Source organism: Leuresthes tenuis, unplaced genomic scaffold (assembly GCF_036924035.1).
Source record: "Leuresthes tenuis unplaced genomic scaffold, fLeuTen1.0.hap1 SCAF_6, whole genome shotgun sequence".
Lineage (NCBI taxonomy): Eukaryota > Metazoa > Chordata > Actinopteri > Atheriniformes > Atherinopsidae > Leuresthes > Leuresthes tenuis.
This window is the reverse complement of record NW_027325360.1, coordinates 10568458-10590899: the sequence shown is the minus strand read 5'-3', so window position 1 is coordinate 10590899 and position 22442 is coordinate 10568458. Positions and strand designations below refer to the sequence as shown.

The window sequence follows — 22442 nt, the reverse complement described above, 5'->3', positions numbered from 1 at the left end:
CAGACATCTGTATCTTTTTTAGAGGATAATAATTGTGTTAGAATTCCTTTGAGCACTCTGTTATCTGCAGCCTGTCACAAAGACCCATAACACATTTGTTCTCTTTTTTTTGTTTGTTTTAGTTACATCTACAAAAGATGGCAAAAATAACACAGTTTGACTAATACTAATACTTGGTAAAAATTGTCTGTCTGTAAGACAAAGGAATAAATCTAGCAAACACCTGACACATGACTTTAGAGTTGAATCTGAGCCTTTAGTTGCTCACTGAAGCCTCATAAGAACTGGTTTCCATGGAAGGGTGATTCTCAAGAAGCCATTCTTTGGGAAAAGAAACGAGGAGAAAAGCTGAGGTTTACTAAATGACACAACAACTGGACTGAAAATTAGTGGCAACAGGGATTATGGAGTGATGAATCCTCCCAAGAGCCCAGACCTCAACATTATTGAAGTGGTGTGGGATCATGTTGACAGAACAGAACAAAAAGCAGCCAACATCCAAAGAAGAGAACTATTGAGAACTATTCCTGAAGACTACTTCAAGAAATGACACAAAAGTTTGTCTAAGAGGGTTCAGGTTGAGTAGAAGAATAATATATTTCAGTAAACTCCAGCATCTATTTCCCATTTACCTGGCAATATATAAAGAAATGAGGAGTAGCTCGAGATTTTTACACAGTACACAGTACAAGAACATTGGTTAGAAACTACTGATCGTCTTTGTGCTTATTGTTTTTTTTTTGGGCCACCTACTTTTTTGTGTTGTTGGTAAATGTAGTGTTACAATTAATGATAGACAGGACGGCCAAGATAAGTAATGGAAGTAGATTGGAAGAGTGTACAGACCAATAAAGTCAGAGCAATGACCTATAAAAGCTTGTGGTGCAAAGATAAGATTTCAACATTATTAAATTCTTAATGGACTCTATGATCTTTCATTAAACAAATGACCATGAGATTAGTTTAAAAGCTGAGATGCCAATTTTTCTATATTAATTAAATTTCCGTGACTGTAGACAAATTTAAACTTAGAACTCCGCCAATAGGCATGATGCAATCCACACATTTGTGAATACCATAGAAGAATGTGTTACTGCATATTGGTGCGTTTTAAAATGGATGTGACCGATTTATATAAAAAAAAATAGGCTTGCACCAGAATTTCTATACCCTCGTCTGTCACAATGACAGGTAATGATTCATTACAGTAAAAAACTCTCGCCTTTGAGTGTCAGTGCGTTCATGCCTGTGTACAGTGCATGCATGTTTGGGTGCCTCTGTACGATCTGGCAGCACAGTATGACTGATGACTGTGGCTGCACAGAGTTCTTAGGCTGCACCACGCTGCTCCTCTCCTCCATAGTCTGTGCCAATTAGTCCTACTCTCCTGCAGGCAGGTCATCCCCTCCCCATTCAAAGATCCACAATTCCCCCCCCACCTCACCCACCAGCCAGAATGATACAGACCCCTTGGGCAGACTGAAGTCTTCCCAAAGCATATGTATACAGCTCATTGATTTATTTATTTATTTTTTCTGTTGTCTTATCAGTTCTATATCTTGTGGCTATATGTCCAATTTTAGCCTTAGGAAAAAAAGAAAAGAAAAAGAAATTGCTAAAAAATGAGAAATAATAAATGAAAATAATAAAAAATATATCATACTGTGTGACTCATATATTTACCATATAGTCTAGCATGATACAGTCCTCTAATAGCACTTTAAAATACCCTCTGGTATTTCACCTTAGCTTAATAGATGCGGTAGTTTTCTGTAACGACCATTTCCCCACTGGCACATTAAACTGGTGGCATATTTACATAATGAGAGGCTTTTAACTTTTGTGTCACGGTCTTACCGTTAGTGAAAGTCGGCTCCAGTTGTGGGTGTTTTAAGTAACTGTCAACATTGTTAGGTGGGTTGTGAGTCAAATGACCACAGAGCTCCAAAATGACTGCAGCGAGACACAAAATGATCACAACCAGCCACAAAGGACCACAAATGGATGCAAAAAGACCACAAGACACAAAATTATGATAAATGGGTGAAATTAATCAAATTAGATCAGGGATTTCAATCTATGGTCCTTGAGGGCCGCTGTCCTGCAGGTTTTAGATGTTTCCCTGCTTCAACACACCTAATTCAGATTAAATGGATCTCATGAAAAGATAGTTAAATTCTACTCATACCAGCTCATGAGGCATTGATCTGAATCAGGTGTGTTACAGGACAGCAGCACTTGAGAACCGAAGTTTGAGATCCCTGAATAAGATGCTAACTTCTTAGATGCAAAATATCCACAGAGATACCAAATAATCACAGAGATGCAAAAAGATAAGGGCACAGAAAATGACCACAGAGAAATATAAATGACCAAAAAGAGATACAAAACAACCAATAAGAGGCACAAAAGAACATCAGATACACAAAATGACCACCCAGAGAAACAAAACTATTATAAGGAAAAACCAAATAAATTACACTCAAAGAAAAAAAATATGTCTGAAATAAGATAGACGTGACTAAACCCAGATCTGAGTGAACATAAATGGTTTTAAAAACAACACAAATGCACACAATATGAACCCAAAAAGATATCTTGGGTAGGTTAGCAGCTGTTTACAAGTTTGCTGAAGTTGCCCCTGGTCTTATAATGAGGAAAACTGTGTGAAAAATGACATGGCTGGTTAACCTAACAAAGCCAGCAACAAGCTAAAACGGATGTTTATTACCATGGTAACTAGCCCCAAATAACTGCTGTAAGGATTGTATAGCTTACTGTATTATTATCATCTTTCTGCAATAGGGAAAAGTAACATTATCCACATAGTGAAATGACGCTTGGTGGTTTAATATTTACCAGTCGTTGCTATGCGATTAGATATGTATCTAGAAAGCATTTTCTTACATATATTGAGGAAAGATCACACTTTTCAGAAAGCAACATTAGTAGCTTGGCCACAAAATCCCTCTCTTATTCGCTGTGATGTAGTGATGTTGACAGTGTTTATGGAGGGCAAGTATTGATTTGTGTGGTTTTTGTGCAGGTGCTGTATCTGCTGGGGGCGATGTCTCTGTCCATGGCTTTGCAGTTGGACCGTCATGGTCTGTGGAACCTGCTGGGACCCAGCCTGTTCGCCCTGGGCATCATGGCCGTGGCGTGGGTAAGGGAAACTTTTATTCTTCTAATCATTTTTATTTTCTTACTCTGATATTTACTGATCAGTTGAAGAGTAGTCAAGATTCATTGATCTTTAGGGAAAATGCACGTGTTGTAGCAGTGCAGGAGAGAAGCTAAAAGGTTAAGAAAAGCTTTCTGAATTGCATTTAAAAGTTCTGAGAATTTTACATTTCAAGTGTATAGGATAACTACAGATATACACTGCCAGTGCAAACTCATAACAGATTATAAAATACATACCAATTTCACCATAATACCTAAGTCGCTTTGGATAAAAGTGTTTGCTAAATGCATAAACATAAACCTCAACAATTGTACAATAGCTACATTTCCCTCCTCAGTTATTTTATGTGATGCAGTTCCTGGCTCACCACTGATGTTTCCACTCTTGCCAACAGTTGCCACTCTTGTTGAGGACAAAAAAGCCATATTTGTGACAAGAGATCGCTGGTTCAAATCCTGTCCTGTTCAGTCTTGTACACAAGCTAGGGTGTGATTACTTACCTTTCTACTTGGTTTCTGTTTTATAATGGTATGAGTTAAGAGTACATGGGAAGGTTTAGATGTTCACAAATAAATGATTAGGGTTAGAAATCTGTACTTGTGATAGACTGCACAGTCCAATATTAATTGGTCGTGGTTCCTGTCATGTGACCCAACAAAAAACAACTGCCATCAAAAAGCTGTGATCACACTGAATGTAAACCTGTAATGTAAAATTACCACATATCTGACATATGAGCAAATATATGTTTTCTGCATTTTCTAGTGCGATTGGATCAGCGTTGCTCAGCTGAGTGCTTTCTGGTCTGATAGTGCCCTTTTAAGGCTTTAAGAACCAAACTCTTTTGCAATTCTTTCATCTGTTTCTTGTTTTTTTGTTCCATAACAAATCTGAGATTTCTAACACATGCATATATATATATATGACTTTTTTCATTTTCCCACAAAATGAAATGTAGTTAATGTACAAATTAATTCATGGTCTATGAATTAATTCATTAATGGTAAAGCCTGTTGAAATATCCAGACAAAACATGTCTGCACTGTCCCTCTAATTTTACTTGTAAAAGCATTTAATCTGTCACTTAGGCAAACAGATGGCTGGAACGTGTGTGGCTAAAAACTGTGGGTTTCTGACCAATGAAGCTGTTTTACATTAGCATACAGGAGGCTTTAAAAGTTTTTCAGCTTTTGGGTATTAGTCATGGGTCATAGTTCCATTATAACTCTGCTTGTACTTTCAGTGACTCTTTGAATCATAATTTGCTCCCTGAACTGGGAAGATAAAAAATAATAGTCTTTCAGACAAGGTTCTTGGAAAAAATAGAGCCTTTAACACCAAACTCTCACATGTTGGAAGCAAGGTTTGTGGTTTCCTTGGAGAAAGCTTTGCGTTAAATGAAGTGCGGGGCTTTCAGCTTTGAAAGTTATCTTTCTGTGAGCTAAAGGATTGAGGTAACAGAAATATAGGAAGATGAAGTTTAGTTTAATTCCACCCTGTAAAACGTGTATTTCCCCAATTAACACATTATAATTGATGGCACAACTGAAGGCTTCAGGTACTGGCTTTGTAATTCAATTATAGAAGGCTTGTTGACACATGCTATGTGGCAAACATCCCTGTCTTGTATATTGTGGCGACATCAACAGAAGGGACGTATAAATCTTTAGACAACATTTCTAATCTTCCCTATGAGACCACACACCAACTTGCTGAAAGACAAAACTCCACACAGCAACTTTTCCATCACAAAAAAAGAAATGGGGGAAAAAAAAAACCCACTCGGATCTCATGCTAATGTTGCAGTTTTTAAAGATAAACGTGGGCTCATGCTTTGATTACTTGACAGTTAATAATTTATAAGCTGTTCAACAGAGTATGTCTGCATTCCAGTCTTTCCTCAGGGCTGCGCCTCTCACTTTGAGCACCATACATTTTCTACAAGAGCCCTTTCATTTCAGCTTGTCATACTTCTGCAAAGCTTGGCATTCTGAATGTTCCCAGACACAACCGAATTAGATCAGTGAAGCGGAGGGCACAGAGTGTCTGCTGCTGTGCAAGGGTGTCATTAGCAGTACGCGGAAGAGGAGAGTTTCAGATCAGTCAATGCCAAATATCCCTAATACACCAGACTAAATGAGATCCCTGACTCAAACGTGAAAATACCATCCTGGTCTGGAATTGTTTGCTTTAATATGAAAAATATGCAGTTCCAAAGGGACTTGGAGAAAACAAATTGTGATTTTCTTCACTTGGCTTTCCACAGATCATTAGTCATTAATCTGAAAAAAAACTTAATCATAATAACTTAACTACAGACATTTCCTGCAAGAATATTTGCATCAGTGTTCACGTACCAATGAAAGTAGACCAGATAAAATGAAATATTAAAGTCTTTTTATGATCTACACACTGCATTTCTGGGTTGCTTTAGGGAGAGAATGAGCACATTATTTCAACTAAGCAAACAGAGGCATCATATCCACTTACTACCAAACAAAGCACAAGCAGAGATGACAAAAAAGATAACACAGACTGGCTAGACAGTAATTCATCTGCTGATTAGTGTAATGGACTTTTTGCTGAAGCATTAGGTGTTAATACAAATTGCAGACAATAAAAACAAATTGAGATATATATCCTGCAATTAAAGAGTTCCTGCTAGTCCTTCACTGAAATCCCACTCTCAAAATTTTTAATGACTTTCAAATGAAACGTGACAGCAGTCACGTTTTTTATGATATCCTTTCCTTCCATTTGTCATAGAGATACTCCTGCTGAACAGCTTGAAAAGCCTCATTTGTAGTCCAGAATTTTCTTCAGTCACCTTGTAGCACATTCTTATATTGCCACCCTCAGATGAAAATTGGAAAAAGAAAAAAACTTCTGAACTTATTGTCCACCATTCTTTCCTGCTAACAGTAAAAAGCATGCACAATGCAAAGTATGTCAAACACAATAGCTATTGTTAGCTTCAAGAGTGAACATAATAATCTACATGCATTCCTTGCTTTTGAGGAGCTGAAAACTTAAAAAGTTGATTACTTGAATATTTTTGATGACAATATCCTCACATCCAGAAAGATTATTGAGTTTGTTTGAATTTATTATGTTTTCATGTACATACAGGAAGTCTAGCCTCTAACCTCATGTCTCAGTCCATTTCTTTTCAACAAAGTATTTGAGAAACAATTCTGTCAACTGGGGATCAGACTGTGGCACAACAGTGGCTTGTTAATTAGCAGATCTTAAACACACTCACTAAAAAAAACTTCATTAGCTTTCTTGGATTTATAACTTCCACTGTGTCAGATTTAATGTGAAGGAATCTGAGCGGGGGTGGTGCATCAGGGTCAGTAATCCTGTCCAACTTTGTTGTTTGTCTTGTTCCTTTGCACTGTGATTCGATTTCTCTCAGGGTCTTTACTCTCTCTTTACCATCTCATCCTCTCCCCACCAGATTTGACCAATTTGACCAGGTTTTTAAGCAAACTAAACCAAGGCTAATCAGGCAACAATGGTGGCAGACGCAGAGCACTACAGAATGTTCTTGTCTTCACAAGACATCCCACCTGTCCAAACATGCAAACATATCTGACATGCTTTCACATTAACTTAACCATTTCTGTGGTAGCATCCCATTGATCTTTATCTGATTTTGCTTCAAGCATGCACAAATAAACTTTGGGGTTTTGTTAGCAGTGACAGCTCTCAGAGGACAGCATATGAATAATAGAGGTTAGAGACCACAAGTGTGAAAGGACTGCTGTTGTCATTACCATATGAAGGGATGTTGGACCTTTTAAGAAGTCATTCTGATAATGTCAGAATCTGAGTCTTATCTGAGATTAAAATATTTTTCATATGTTGTGTTGTGTTGTCCTATCAGACAGTGCGCACCATCCGTCGCAGACGTTGCTACCCGCCAACCTGGAAGCGCTGGGTGTTCTTTCTCTTCCCGGGCACTATGATCGCTACATCTGCCGTGGCACTGTACGCCTTCGTGGAGACGGAGGAAAACTACTTCTACATCCACAGTATCTGGCACATGCTGATTGCAGGGAGTGTGGGTTTCCTCCTGCCGCCTCGCGCCAAACCCGACGCCAAGGTGACGCCGCTGAAGCGTAAGCGGGGCTGCGGCTATCAGCTGTGCGTGAACGAGCACGAGGAGCTGGGCTTGGTGGACCCAGCCATCATATCCATCAACAGCATCTGTACCAGCTGATAAACTCCCCACCCCCAACATTTTACCTTAGAGACACTTCATTGCCTTCTTTTACTTGGGAAATTCACACATGGGAAATTAAGCCACAGAACTTGAAAAAAAACAAATAAATAAAAAAAAAACCAATGTAAATACTTAAAACCCTGATGTGACTCACTGGAATTATTTTTTTTCTTTTTTTGTTGTACTGGTCATGGTTATTACAGTCAGTATGTAATTATTATTATCTATAGTTAAAGTTCTGATGAATTGTGGGTGTACAGTGACACACTGTTGTTTGTGAATATGTATTTAAAAGTCAAAGCTGAAACACTGCTGCTATCTGACGGTGACTGTAAAACTGCTTCTGTCGGTTATTTATTGTTGGTCTTGTAAGCAGGCCAGTTACTTTATTGTAGGGGCACAGAGAAACAGGGGACACAGTTAGACATTTATCAAGGGCACGGCTTTTCTGAAGTTGTTTTGAGATATATCTTTTTGCACTGAGACACAAAAATGTTATTCTGTAAATTTTTATAACGATATAAACAACAGTGGGCATCACATATGTAAAACCTAGTTGTCATGTGGAATGTTAGACTGTCTTTGCAACTGCAATGTATCACTTTTACACGAATGTGCTCCTTTTTTGGTGGAGGGAGCAATTCCAAAGTTCTTGAGAGAGAAGAGGGGAGGCAGGGATACTTCAGAGACCTCAAACCAAGACCTCACCTCCCTGCTCTTCTCTGGCAGGACCTGTGTGACACTGCATTCATGAACAATAAATGTTTTCTTTCTTTGCCTCAGTATTACTTTGCTCCATTCAAAGCTCTTAAATATCGTGCAACTGGTGAAATCTCTCACAAAGACATCATATTGCAATTCCTGGCCCTAATGGAAGCTAGTGGTTCTGAGATGGTGAGATGAGACACTGTCAACAGCATCCTCACCGGAATAGAGCAAGAGATAAATAATTCTCCTACACAGCAGCAGCATGAAGGCAGCTTCAGAGCATACTGTCGATATGTGGCCTTTCTCTTCTTCTGGAAGAGCTGGGAGAGTTTTATGACACTCTGCTATATTCCTTTTAGGTGTGATCCATCATTGCTAGTGCAAGCCAGGTTTTTTCTTTTATGAGATTATTTCAGAACAGATGAAAGCATTTATTATTCTAGCAAGTGCAGATATTGTAGTGCAATTTTGTACTGTACCTGAACTTGATGTCACACAGAAGAAATCATCATGCCTTTTAAAGGTATGGTTTCACGCTTTGGGAAGAGCACTTAGTCTTACTTTCTTGTCTTGAAAGGATTCTTGCTGGTCCCCTTACTGGCTAATAACATGCAGAGAATAAAAGGATGGAAACAAGGGAACAGCTCTCAAGGATCTGCTTAGACTGAACAAACAAAAATCTTTACAGGTGTAGAGTTGCTACAGTTTCAGATTTAACAAATATGATTTGGTATTGATTTCCCAAGGCAACAAGGTAGATAAGCCCATTTCCCAAAATGTCAGTCCATTCCGATAAGAATATTGAATGAATATACATGTATGAAATAAATGTGATTGAGCTGAGATGCTTCCAACAAATGACAACCTTTTGCATTCATTATTCACAGGATAAGATAGACAATTTTTCAAAAGCCACCATTGCTAATTATTACCTATAAGTTTGAACCAGATTTGGTACATTCAAGCTTGAAAAGATAATGGAAAGAGGTCACTGGAGACCTTAGAAAGACCTTTGAAAGTCACTTTCTCTTTTTTTAAAAGGTCTTTACAAGAAGACAACTTCAATCTGTGGTGTGGTTCTGGGGCCGTCATTTGATATGAAACAGGCAATATGACTAATACCCAAAGCTTTATGCTTGTCTCAGAATTTTGTTGAATCATACATTGTTATCCTTTTTACTGTATTATTTTATCATACAAGGGATTTTTTTTATATATATATATATATATATATATATATATATATATATATATATATATATATATATATATATATATATATATATATATATATTAAACTTAACAAGGCGCGTCCCATAGAGACAACAGAATTTGTTGCTCTCTATCAAAGATAAATTTAAGGCCTTCTTGACATGGTTTTCTTAGTTCATGTAAATACTTAAAGGTGCTATATTCCTAAACCATCTTGTCGATATTGAATAGAAAAATAAATCAAAATCTAAAATGAAAATCAGTGCAAAACTTTGTACTGTATATATTTCTTCCATATATTCTTCCATGAAAATCCAAGTAATGGAAATTTATGTATTAAGAGACCCAATATTCCAAGTGCAGAGTGCACCCCTTGGTGTGAATAAAAGGCCTGTGACTGTACTTAATGAGACAAATTGGACCAAAATGGCAAGGTCTCAGATATTGAAATTTCAAACAAAGGATATCCTTTTACTTCGCCCACTCATGAAATCAAAGCAAGCACCTTCGTTGTATTCATGGTTTCTTGACTAACATAAAATGATTATTACTTAGAAACACCATAACCTTCAGCACAAGAGCTTTCTGAGCCCTACTTATTTGCATGGATGTTTTCCTTGGGTTACTTCTGCTGTCTGAGTGCAAAGAGCTGCTGTTCTGGGCTGATATACGATGTGCTGCGTGGTGCCAAAATACAAATTTTTCCGCATTTTGTTTCATTTGAGTCAGCCAATTACATTCTTGCTTAAACATACTGTAATGCTCGGAGGTCTTATATATTTTATAGAAACACTTTGCAGAGAAAAAAAAGAGCTCCTATAGCATGTAACATGCCACCATATTCCAGGATTACCGACCTGTACTACTGAAAAGCACATGATGTCAGATGCTTAGAGACATGGCCTTGTTTAGATTTACAAGCCAAGAAATACCCGAAGACATGTTTACATGGTTTTAGGGACATAATTAACAGTGTGTGACTCTTCATGGAGCATATCACCAGTGGGCATGTGTCTGACTCCAAGTCCAAGGTACCATTGTGGCAGACGATTAAGGATGATCTATTTCAACCTTTTCACATTTAGGAGGGATTAGAAAAAGCTCCCAAACCTGTCGCCAGTCCAGAAGATAGTCTTTGTCTAATCATTTTAGGCATATGAATTCCTCTTAGAAAGACAAAATTAGCTTTTCCTTCATTCAGATTTGAAGTCCAATACTATTTAGGACTGATAGCATTTATTTTTTAGCAGTAAAGTTAATCATCCTAAGTACAATTTCCCTCATAAATGTGGATTAATTGCCCAGCACAGTAATAAAAGTCACTGCTGGTTCAGTAATTCAGTATTCAGCAATAGAGTTGGTGGAGGAAAAGTTTGAAATTCAAATTACAGGAAAACTGTTGAATTAAGCACATACTGTCTTTTGAAATGATGATGACTTATTTCAAAACCAAAGACCTTTCTACCACCTTAACATCAACAGAGCTTCACTTCATTAGCATCCCAAAGGAAGAGTTCCAGCTGTGTCCAAGGTTGACAGAGAGACTCATCATGTGGTTAAAGGAGAAAAGGGTGAAAACATTTTGAAAACATAACTAATGAGTCCTCTTTTAATGCAAAAGGCTTTGGATTTGAAGAAAACCAAAGAATGCATTTAACTCACATTGCCTGTTTCCCATTATTAAACATGCTGGTCAATCTGTACTGGTTTGAGCATCCATCTGGTCAGAGTCATCATGTCCAGTGTTTGTTCTGCATGATTGCATAGCAACCAGGAAATATGAGCCCATTTTGTCTGACCAGATGCACTCCAGGGTGCAAATGTCGGTCCATAATGACAGTAGGTTAGTTTGGATTGAGTTAATAAAAAATCAATTACATCTTGAGGACACCAATCCCATCAGAGGAGAAATTAAGATTTGTCTTAATAAAGATATTGTTTTTCTAGAAAAACACAGTAACAAACGTGTTACTTGTTGTTGTCAGTTGGAGGAGAAATCCAAGCTACTCAGAAACTGAAACAAAAGGGAAGACTCCTGAGTGCCGCAGGTAAAATGCTTTACTGAGATTTGAGATCCCAGCAGTGTACATAATATCTAATAGGAAAAAAAGTCGACTGAATTTCAAGACCCTCAACGGGACATTGTTCCCTCTAGTTTATCCTTAATGGCAGCTAGTTCACACTGTTTACAAGCACTATTTCAGCTCATTTATTCTCAGTGTGCAGCCAATCAATATCACATACATAAATCCTCAGGCTTAATTACAGCATTGCCGTTGTTTTCTTGAAACTGTATTATTACTGTGTTAAACCTGCTACAGTGACCTTTTGGGCTTGTAAATTACAAACAAGCTTTTAGACACGCTAAGGGCACAGGTAGTCATACATCACAAATTTAAACACCTAAAAATACCATCAAAAAAAAAAAGAGCCAAAACTATAAGCTTTAATTAGTGTTTCGTGCCAATTAGCAAACATTTTACTAAATGCTAACGGCATGATAATTATATGTGATAATTTCACCATGGCAACTATCTTGTCAACATTCACATTGTGCTAATTTTTTTACACACTAATGTTACAGATCGCAGGACTGCTGTGCAAGCAGCCTTAGGTGCACATATGACTGCAGGTTGTGGCAGTTTCTACGTATATCTGCTGGTAAGAATAGAAAAAAGCACAAAACACATCTTACTCTTGATCATCAAAGGGTCTCTCATTCATGACAAAAACAGAAGTAACAATGATTGTATTTTCTTTTTATTCTGAGGGAACTGCATTCCAATAAAATTATTCTTGCTGATTTTGATAATTCAGGTGCCTTATGCACTTGGTTTATCAAGCGGGCTTATTTCAAATACAAGTTGCAGACTGAACTAAATAACTGTCCTCAGATTATCAAAGCGTTACAGCGCTACAGATGCCAGACTGACCAAAAATTAATGCAGGCATTTGCTGCAGAATGTCAGACCATCACCCAAGATCTGAAACAGTTATCAATAATTTATTTGCTGACCAATTTAATGGTATTTTGCGAGAAATTATATATGATGAAAAATGTTAAACCATCGCACAAATGTTTTTTAAGACGTCAAATTACTTATTCTTCTAAAAATCATGTTGCCATTTTAATTCTTAAAAAAAAAATATGTATCATACATTTTTTAGAGAAAGAAGCCACCACAGTGACAGAAAGTGATGGTTTGAGAGAAACACTTCTGATTTTCTAAATCGGTCAACTGGCTTTGGTGCATATGATGCAGAAAAAGAAAAAAAGAATAGTTTCAAATTGAGTGAAAAAATAGGGATATTTAAGGCAAAATTTAAAAAAAGAGAGAGAAGGCAGTTTAATAAAACTGATACTATTGTTTGACTTAAAAGTTTTTTGTGGGTAAGTAAAATTAGATTTGAAAATAAGAAATCAAAATAGCTTCATAAAGAATACAGGCACAATACATAATGTAGTTTTATGAGTAATATTTCATATGTATTTTCCTGGTAACTCTGCTTCATGTAGAATTTCTTTGCCCTCTATTATCAATTCTCAGTTGCCCATGCAACATATAGTGGAAACACATTTTGAGCCAAGACTCAAATGAAATCACAAACTGACAAATTGAACATGCATGAGAGTCTCTGCACTTATCAATTACAATCATATATAATAAGGAAGCTGGGATCTAACTATGTTGTATCTTTTGACATATATAGATGGACAGCAGCTATGGTTTTTATCCCACGGGTAATGTGAGATAAAGATGAAAGTGTTTTTCCAAAATTATTCCTGACAACTCTGACATACTGATCATTCAGTATCACTTGAGGGGGGGTGGGGGGTTGGAGGGGGTTATTTGGAGTTCTACATAGAGAGGATTTAAAGAGGGAAAAACTGTCAAAACAGTGTAGATCTGAATAAGTAGCTTCACTTCTCTGATTTGGCTTCGCTCTGCTCCTCCTCCAGATTCCTGTCAGCACATACTGGACCCGAACACATCAAGCAGACAGCTGGGCTGTCTGATGAGACCAGAAAGGTCATGCTACATTTCAGATGCTGTGTAGAAAGGGATTGGTTGAATGTCAGGGCTGTGAGATTTAAAAGCCTGTTGTGGCTATATGCAATGTGTATCCCCACAAAGACATCTGTGACACACGACAAAATGACAAGTAGCTTTTGACATGCTAAAAAGCTGTAGGGTTGGTAGAGTGCTAATGATGGTCACGGTTTAAGATGCAATAACGGTGCGACTTGTGAACTAAAGCCTCTTGTCCTTGTAGAGCAGTTTCAGATTTGGCTCCTTCACAGAAGGACTCCGGCTTTAATTATCCCTGCTCTGTGTCAACACTTGTTACTGGTGGGATGCCAAGTTTATCTCTCTTTTTTTGTTTAAAGGTTGCCACAGTTTTCTGTAAGTTAACTCAAACAAAAACTTTCAACAATGCAATTAGAAGAAAAAAAATAACGGTGTACCATCCATATCTGACACCATTTTTAATGATTTGCTGAGGTCAGTGCCAATAAAGTTCCAATACCCTATATTTTCTATGGCATCACATGAAAGTTGCTGCTTGTTGGGGATAAACATTTTAAAAGAATTGTCATGATCATTTTTAGCTACACTCAGCCTTAATCATTTTTAGCTCCCAGATTAAGCTGTCCAACCTGGAACTTTGGTCTTTCAGTGAGAGTATGCTCATATAAATTAACTTGTGAAAGCAGCTTCTTACCGCCTATAATCATAATTGAGTTGGATGACATCCTGAATAACCATAAGAGACTGATGTTTGTTTCCCATTTCAAACTGAAGTCACTTATTATACCCATGTCAAAAAGACCTCTGTTGTCAACAAACACTTGATCCTCTTTAAAACTATACTTTTTAAAGGGGATGCAATTCAGTTGAAGGCATTTCAAGAATTCAAAATACATTAAAAAAGCAAACGTCACAAAGATAAAGTAAGTACACTCTTATAATCACTACACTTTACATTTCATGAAATCAGAATCAAAGGTTCTAGATAAGCTGCCACTGAATCTCCTTTGGGAGTTGCAGGTGGTCACTGTACAGTTTAATCCTCCAACATCTGTCCTAGAGACAGATCTGTCCTCTTTAATTTTTAAGTGTGTAAGCAAGCCAAGGTCTAAAGAGCTCTTTGGGGCCTTCAGGAAAAGAGTTTTTAGATGCCCACGAGTCTGGAATTGAAAGTGATCTTAGACTAATATTCTTTGAATCATTTAACTCAAGGGAGAATGTTCACTGGTGGAGTAAATTTCAAACAAGTCCCAGTTTGTTGCTGTTGGCGTCAAAGTGCGTGTGTATACAATTGGAAAGAGAGTGCAAATTTGACCTGCATGGGTAGAGTGCCAGGCAAAAGCCTTTGCTTTCCAAAAACTTTGCCAATAAACATCAAGGCATTTACAGAGATCAGGTCATTTGGAATAGTTGCTTCTGTTTGGAATTTGTCCATGAACAAACTAACTACTTTTACTGTGTTGTGTGTTGGATGCTGTGTTTGTGTATGCTTTGATTAGTGAAAAACAGGCATCCACCTCCACAGTGCAAAAAAACTCTGCTTTGTCTTTTGACACCCAGCTGTGGGTTTTGTTGCCTTAGCAACACATGTCAATAAATTTGGTGGCAATTGCCTCTGGGGGAACGTAAAAGATAGGTGTGTTTATTCTTATGTATAGGTAAACAATTCAAAGGATTTCTCTCAGAATAAGGTACTTAAACACTGATTTATATTCAACACAAATGAGAAAAAAGAATAAATCCATAAATCTATCTATTTTCTGCTCTATGCTCAGAGATGGCATACACTTTGGACTGGTCAAACAGTGTCTATTCCGTCCTTGTTTCTATTTTTTTGTCCTTTAAAGTAGCAAAATGGACAGATGTGTGGGAACTTGAAATGCCACACTGATAAATAACATTAGTAAGAGTACTCTTGGCATAAAGAGCACACAACACTGAACCAAGAAATGCTGAGACAATGTTGCATCTGTGTGGGATTTTAGGTTGCATGCCAGTGTTTTCACAGAAAATCTGCAACATCCAGGAACTAACATTGTGGATATGGACCCACCTGTAACAAACTACATTTATTATCACAGAATGTCATATTGTGGTCCAGCGAGATTTTTCAATGACTCTTACTGGAAAACGATGTTAGGTGCAATTTGAGTTTTTCTTTTTACTTGTACAAAGAGCATGATATATGACTGAATTGGACTTTTTTTGGACATGTTAACAGAAACAGACTGTCATGTCCAAATGTTGCAGTCCTAAGCCTGTGTTACAATGTGCTGTTGTACAGAGTGATATAATTCATTCTGAAATTTCCATTTTTCAAGTATATTGCTGTTAGGCAATAGCTTTTACAGACGTTCTCTTCATGGTATAATTGCAGAAGAGATAATCATATCCCCATGGTCTTTGGTAGTTATATCATATCATGAGAGACATCTGGCCGCCATGTTGCTTCAAGGGGTGTTATCCATTACGCTAAATAGTCAAACCTATCAGCACACCACATGTAGGCTTGTAACAGCTGCTGCGTGTTGTTGAATCATGAAAATCATTCACAATTACATGAATAAAATAACTAAATTATTCTTGACAAACTTTGTTACCAAACTTTGTTGCTGGGAGATACACTTTGATTAACCAGTAGGAGTATATCATCTTCCTCTCTTTTAAAATTATATTTGATTTTCTCATCTGCTTGCTATTCATTCTGTGACAGGCTTCTGATTCAAATCCTCTTAAAACTGTGTAGATGCCACAGTTTTTATCATTTTGCCTGGTGGATGATTGAGGTGCCACTTACTGGAAAATGGGTACTCCTGAAGATTAAAGGTGATATGACAGACGAGTGTTTTTTTCTGGCTGTCAACATTTTCTGTCAGCTATTGAACAGTGAGGTCTGATGTGACCTCTGCTGTGATGTTTTCACAGAGTGTATGTCACTCATGTCAGACTCTTATCTCATTTGAAGGCCACTCTCGGATGAAGCCACAGTGGCTGGTTGTCAGAAGTTTTCTAATAAGTTTTTGTGTGGAGGAAAATTCCAAATTTAATCTAAAAATAATAAGAAAAATATGTAACCACACAGTGACTGAAAATAAAGGCTTAGAAATGGTAAAATGACTACACTTTCTGAGCTCCAAAATCATTACCTTTCTCTGTCGGTCTTTTCATATTTTGTGACAGCACTACATGACATTGTCACGGAATGGATATAGAGCAGCTATAACACTAAAATATAAAGTTGAAAAATGCTTATGAGGAGGTTGGAGGAGTGGATGATAGTGTTTCATCATGGGCTGTTGTTTTGGATCTGTAGACAGTAGAAACTATTAGATGTCTGATGGTAAGACTGGGCTAAGTGAAGGGATGTGATATCATTGTGTGGCCACGAGTTAGCACTACATGGTATTAAGATAGTTAAGTTGTGGCCATGTATTACTAAGCAGCATGTGTCTTTTTGTTTGTTTTACTTACGAGGACACTGTGCTTTACCGCAACAAATTGCAGGATGTCATTACGATTTAAGCCAAATTTAACATAGAATGAGATTCAGTTGTATTTATCGAAGCCTCATGAGTGAAAATAGCCATATGGTCCCCTGACAATTAAAAATGAAGTACTTTGAAATTAGTACTAGACAATATTTGAAGTTTTCTATATTAAAGTCCCTTTTCCACATCCCTTTTGCTCTGACAGTGGATTTTGTGGCTTGTTTATCTGTAAAAAGAGAGAGACTTGATAGCACAGTGGAGTGGAAAGAAATTTTGGTGCCTTGTCCAAACAGCCACTACAGCAATAATCTGTTTTCTTCAGAGACTGGGTTGATGTATGTCTTAATGAAGGTTTGAAAGATTAACCCTGCTGTTAAATGATGAATACTTAACCTTTTTCCTTTGTTGTGTCTCATGGTGAATCTATCAAACTGAAATGTTGGTTTGATTCGATCAAATGTCAATTTGTAAGCTTTATAAGGAAATATAATCAACTACAGAGCATTTCTCCATGGTATTATGTATTTTCCTCAAATGTACCACATAAAATTTCCAATCAGTAGTTTCTAATGACATACAGACAGTTGGTGATTTCAGTAACTGTGCTGTGCGTCTGGTGTGTCTCCGTGTGTGTTTGTGTGCTGCTGCTCCAACGATGCCACCAGTAACTATGCCTTAACAAGCTCCACAGGCAGCATGCAGTTCCACTCCTGTGGAGAGGAAGACATCCCGACTGGCTTGTTCTGTGCTGCAAGCCAACAGACTTCCCAATTAGGGGCTCAGGATATTGCTGTGGGAGTTGAGGGACAAGGAGCCCATGAGGTTGGGTCAATCACTGGATTGATTCTGGTCAGCTCCATACAGCTTGTTGCTGATGCCATTGGCTCATGAATAGAAAAGGTGTGTTTTGTCATTGCACTGAAAAAGTACAATGTTTTACAATGCAAGTTTCCCCTCATTTTTTGACAGTTAGGTGCATATTTCTCATCCTGGAAATCAAGGAGCTGAAACACACTCTGGAAATGTGCCAAAACTAGCCAGTAGCAACACAATCTTAAGCTGTTTAATGTAGCTTTTTGGTTTTAAAGGTGGAAATGATGCTGTAAATAAGCCAAACAAAGTAAAAAAAAAAGTCAAATGGAGGGGAAGGACAAAATAAAAGACTTGAAACACGTTCATTAGTAGCTCACTGGGTTAATGCAAGTACTGATATGAAATTATTAAAGGTGAAGGAAACTGTTCAAATTTTGAAATGCTTGGTTAAGCAGACTGCAAACTACTGTTTTTTTTTCTTTTCAAATCCATTAGAGACTCATTACTCATTTTTTCAAGTATTTGAAGCAAATGTGTATGAAAATGTTCCTCTTAGTCATGACTTCAAGACAGAGCTAGAAATGACTAGTTTGAAACACGGTAGAGTTTTGAGGGAGTTTGCGGCTTCCCTTTAATGTTTTCTGATGCCCCTGTCAAGAGGATGAATCTATTAGCTACAGTCTCAAATCGAATGTTGAAAAATAAAGATGTTTTCCATTGTAACAGAGCTTCTGGTTTAGGCATCTACATCCATACAAGCTAGTTCTTTTCCGACAAACATTAATGGCTTAAACCATTTTTTACAAACAATGGCACCCAGTCATGCAGACTTCAGTCCCTTTTCCATCATTCTTCCCTACAATTCACTTGAAAAATCGAGGCAAAAAAATAAGAAAGTGTTTAATGCAGAAGTGTGAAAATCCAAAAAATACTGTTCGCCTGAACTGTATTCTACTGGAGTCCCCTTTCTGAGTAGCTTAGCATACCTACCTGTCAAGAAACCATCTGATAGTAAATACTGAGAGACTGAACTCTGACTGCTGTATATATTTATATCTATATATAGATATAGATATATTATGTACACATCTGCTTCAGAATAAAAATGATTGAGACATTGTAGGTCACATATTTAGAACACATGCTATTGTAATTAACTGATACAAACAGCCAGGGCTTGCATTAAAAACAAGCCAGTACATAAGTGCATGCAGCATTTAGTTACCCTTTTACACTGGGTGAGAACAAGCAGTGAGAATGGATAATTTCACTTCATCTGCAGTGGTGATGAATGCAGGTACACCCTAGAGGTGCATCCTTGGCCCACTTTTTCTACATTCACATTTCACTCATGACTGCTTTGCAAAATATGATAGGGACCGCATCATTAAATTTGCAAGCAGCAAAACTGATAGAGGAAATTCAAAATAATGGCAAGTCCTTTTCACAGAGAAGAGTTTGTGTGAATCACAGAGTGGTGAAGGGAAAATAAAATTGATTCTGTGCAGCCACGATGAAGCCAATCAATCTTAGCTTAAAGGAAAACAGCACAGAGCACTATTGGTGCCAGTGGTGCTGGTGTTAAAAGCTAAATTTTCAGCACTTAGCTCTGATATCCAAGATGTCACATATCAAAGAAGTTGACTTCCATGTCATGGTGTAGTCAGAAAACTGTGCTGATGAGGACTGAAGACTCAGAAACAAGGTAACAAAACAGTACATTTAGCAGCTGTCGAACACAGTTGCCATCTGCGGCTGCCATTTAGGCACTATGAAAGGGAGATGGTCACAGATGCTAAACCAACATGACAACAGGCAGATCACTTCACTCTCATCACATGGTTGCTGTTGCTTTTGAATTTGCTGCAGCACTTCACTTAACCACAGCAAGCTACTACACTTTGTTTGACATTCAAGAATCAGCTTCATTTAATTTCCTTCATGTTAAATGTGTCTTTTCTTTTATGTCCTACCTGCAATATTTTGTGTTATTTCCTGATGATCTCTTTAAAAGTGATAAAAAAAGATTAAACTGTTCAGATATTTGTAAATTTTCAATATACAAATTAATTTTGTGGTACTTGTGTTTCACTCTGCAGTTAAACCCTCTCAGCTGGGTTCAGGTCAGGTGTCTTTAAGCACCAGGTCACCTGATGCAGTATTCCAACTCTTATTCAAAAGACAAAACATGCATTATTGGGCCAGTTTCCAGATTTTGTATATATTTGTATTTTGCTAATCATGTGGTTACCTCTTCAAGCCTCCTTATCCTTGTATCCCAGTAGAAACCATACATCCTGGCATTTGTTCATCTAACGTCTGTTCACTATAGTTGGAACTAAAAATCATTCATTTGGACTCAGAGCAAAGTTCAGATCTTCAGGTCTATTTTTCTTGGCCAAGGCATTTCTTTTTCCTTTTATTCCCTCCACTGTTGTGGTTTCTTTGGCCTAAAGGCCTGACACCAACAATTTCCTCCAAGCATCAAATTTAACTGATACTTGGGAAGCATTAATGTGGTTTGTAATTTGATAACTGGTGCTCTCGAAGCCCTTAATTCACTTATCTTCTGTGTCTGAGGTAAGTCTTGGTCTTAACGTAGCATTTGAGAATTTTGAGAACTGCACTTCCAAAATTCTTAAAATATTCTGGACTGACTAACCTTCACTAAATCCTGATGAAGCGTTTTTCTTAGCTAGAGATTCTTGTCATATATTGGATCACGAATGGATAATTTGCTGGATAATGTTTAGCAAATCTTTAAAAAAACACACCAACTATATCAAATGTAAAGCATACATGTGTGCATATGCAGTGATGAACATCAGGGTTCTCTTTTGCTGTTTGCTGTCCTCTGTGAGCAGGTTTCTCACCTAAGGTGCTGAGTTGATTGTATAAACTTGTCCGCCTCTTTCATGTAATTTTCCATGTATTCGGTTCAATAATGCGCTCAGATAAACTCTACTGCCCCTGCAACCCCACAAAGAATGAGCAGAGACAGATAACAGAACGGTCCCAAAATTGGAATCATTTCACAGCACCAGATCTACAATTACATATAAAGAGATCTTCAATTATCAGCAAAGTCGAAGTCTGCTTGTTCTGGGAGGCATGACATCGATGCAACAACAAATAAATAGCAGATTCAGTATGTAAATTGTGCAGCATATTTATCTCTTGTTTGTTAGATAACCAAATCAATCCCGAGTCTCACTTTAGATGCGAGCATATATTGCTGTTATGAAATGAGAAACACTGCATGTTGCACAAGGGACAGCATTAGATAAGGATGGTCGAGTTTAATCACGTTACCGTAGATCTGCAGCTTTTCATAAATAAATGGGTGAAAGTCTGTCATCTTCTTCTTGAGAGACAGCCTTTCAAATCGCTGCATACATTACTTTACACTTTATGGTGTGAAATGTCATAAAAGGGATTGGTGAAAAATGTACAGTTTTATTAATGATAGCAAAATGACATACATTTCCATTCAATATGCAGGATTCAGTCCTAAGGAAGCGCTGACCACTTGAAGCTTTAGAATGAATCCTTTTTTTGTGTTTGGTAAGTCCGGTATATAAGTTATACAAAAAAGGTAGATCTTTCAACAGGTCTTAAGAATCTACAGCCATGAAAACTCTGTGAGGCTGCCTGTAGTTCTGCTCAGCAATCCTTTGGGAAAAAACGCCCACACGTCTTAGTTTAGTGTGTTTATATTAGCATTATTAGTTATTCATTCACAAAATTGACTTCTATCTAATAGTTACCAAAGTGTAGCACTCAGTAGAATATATTTGAACCCACTAATGTCCTCACTGAGAAAAAAGCAATGGAGAAATGCTTTTTTGTAGTTTTTTTAAAAAATAAAAAGGGTAATTTCAATTAAAATGTTTTTTTTTTTTTTTTTTTATCAAATCATTGGGGTGACTCATACTAAATATATTAAAATTTGAAACTACAGTCACATGACATATACCGTAATCCCTTTAAGTGGTACACACGACTAAGGTAGATTTACTTCAACAAATGTTAAATAAGATGGAGTATACAAGCAATTATTTTCAAATGTGTTCTACTAAACAGTACAGCAGAGCATAAAAGGGTTATTTAACCATGGCACACCATGGTTATAGTCTGTGGATTTGCAGAGTGAGTCATCTGGGGGGGACATATTGTCAGTGTGAAGGCACACTTTCATCTCTATCTGTCAAAAAAAGTTGGGAGGGGCAAGGTTGCTACTTTGTCACATCAGTTCTTTCCACAAGACACTTGGGACTGACGAGACCTGTAGCTGTTGTTGTGAAAGTTAAATGTTTTTTTCACATTCTTGTGAAAGCAACAGTTCTGGACCTACTTCCTTGTGTTTTTCTTTTTATTTTAGACAAAATGGGTGACAGGTCTGGACTGTTCTTAGGCCATACGGCTGTTATCGGTTCCGATGGTGTCGAAATAAGCAAGACCTTGATTGAAAAAGAAGTTATTTACATTTTTCTAAAACCTATATATATTAGCATTAAATGTACCTTCATTGATGTGCCAGTTACACATCAAGCCGACTAATTCACACCAAAACCATCACAAATGCTGACTTTTGAATTGAGTGCTGAAACAAGCTTTTTTTTCTACTCAGAACGGGTTTTTAAGTTTTTATTTGTGGTCACAGATTTTAACAGATTAAAGCAACATAAAGCAGTGGATAATGGCTATTTTTTCTTTTTATCTTTGTATGGTAAGGATTTAACCCGAACTTTGTTCTCTGACAATAGGTTTTGATGAGT

At 37.3% G+C, this 22442-nt stretch overlaps 2 protein-coding genes across 2 annotated transcripts in view; both read left to right on the top strand.

Moving 5' to 3' along the window:
* The window catches only part of tmem8b (transmembrane protein 8B), a 38543-nt gene extending 30349 nt beyond the window's left edge, over window positions 1–8194 (top strand). The window contains exons 12-13 of the mRNA XM_072387512.1: window positions 3047–3163; window positions 7074–8194. Coding sequence (XP_072243613.1) covers window positions 3047–3163; window positions 7074–7409 — 453 coding nt within the window. The 3' untranslated portion in view covers window positions 7410–8194. The remainder of the gene's footprint in view (window positions 1–3046; window positions 3164–7073) is intronic.
* The window catches only part of tars1 (threonyl-tRNA synthetase 1), a 133480-nt gene that overhangs the window by 78647 nt on the left and 32391 nt on the right, over window positions 1–22442 (top strand). The window lies entirely within an intron of this gene.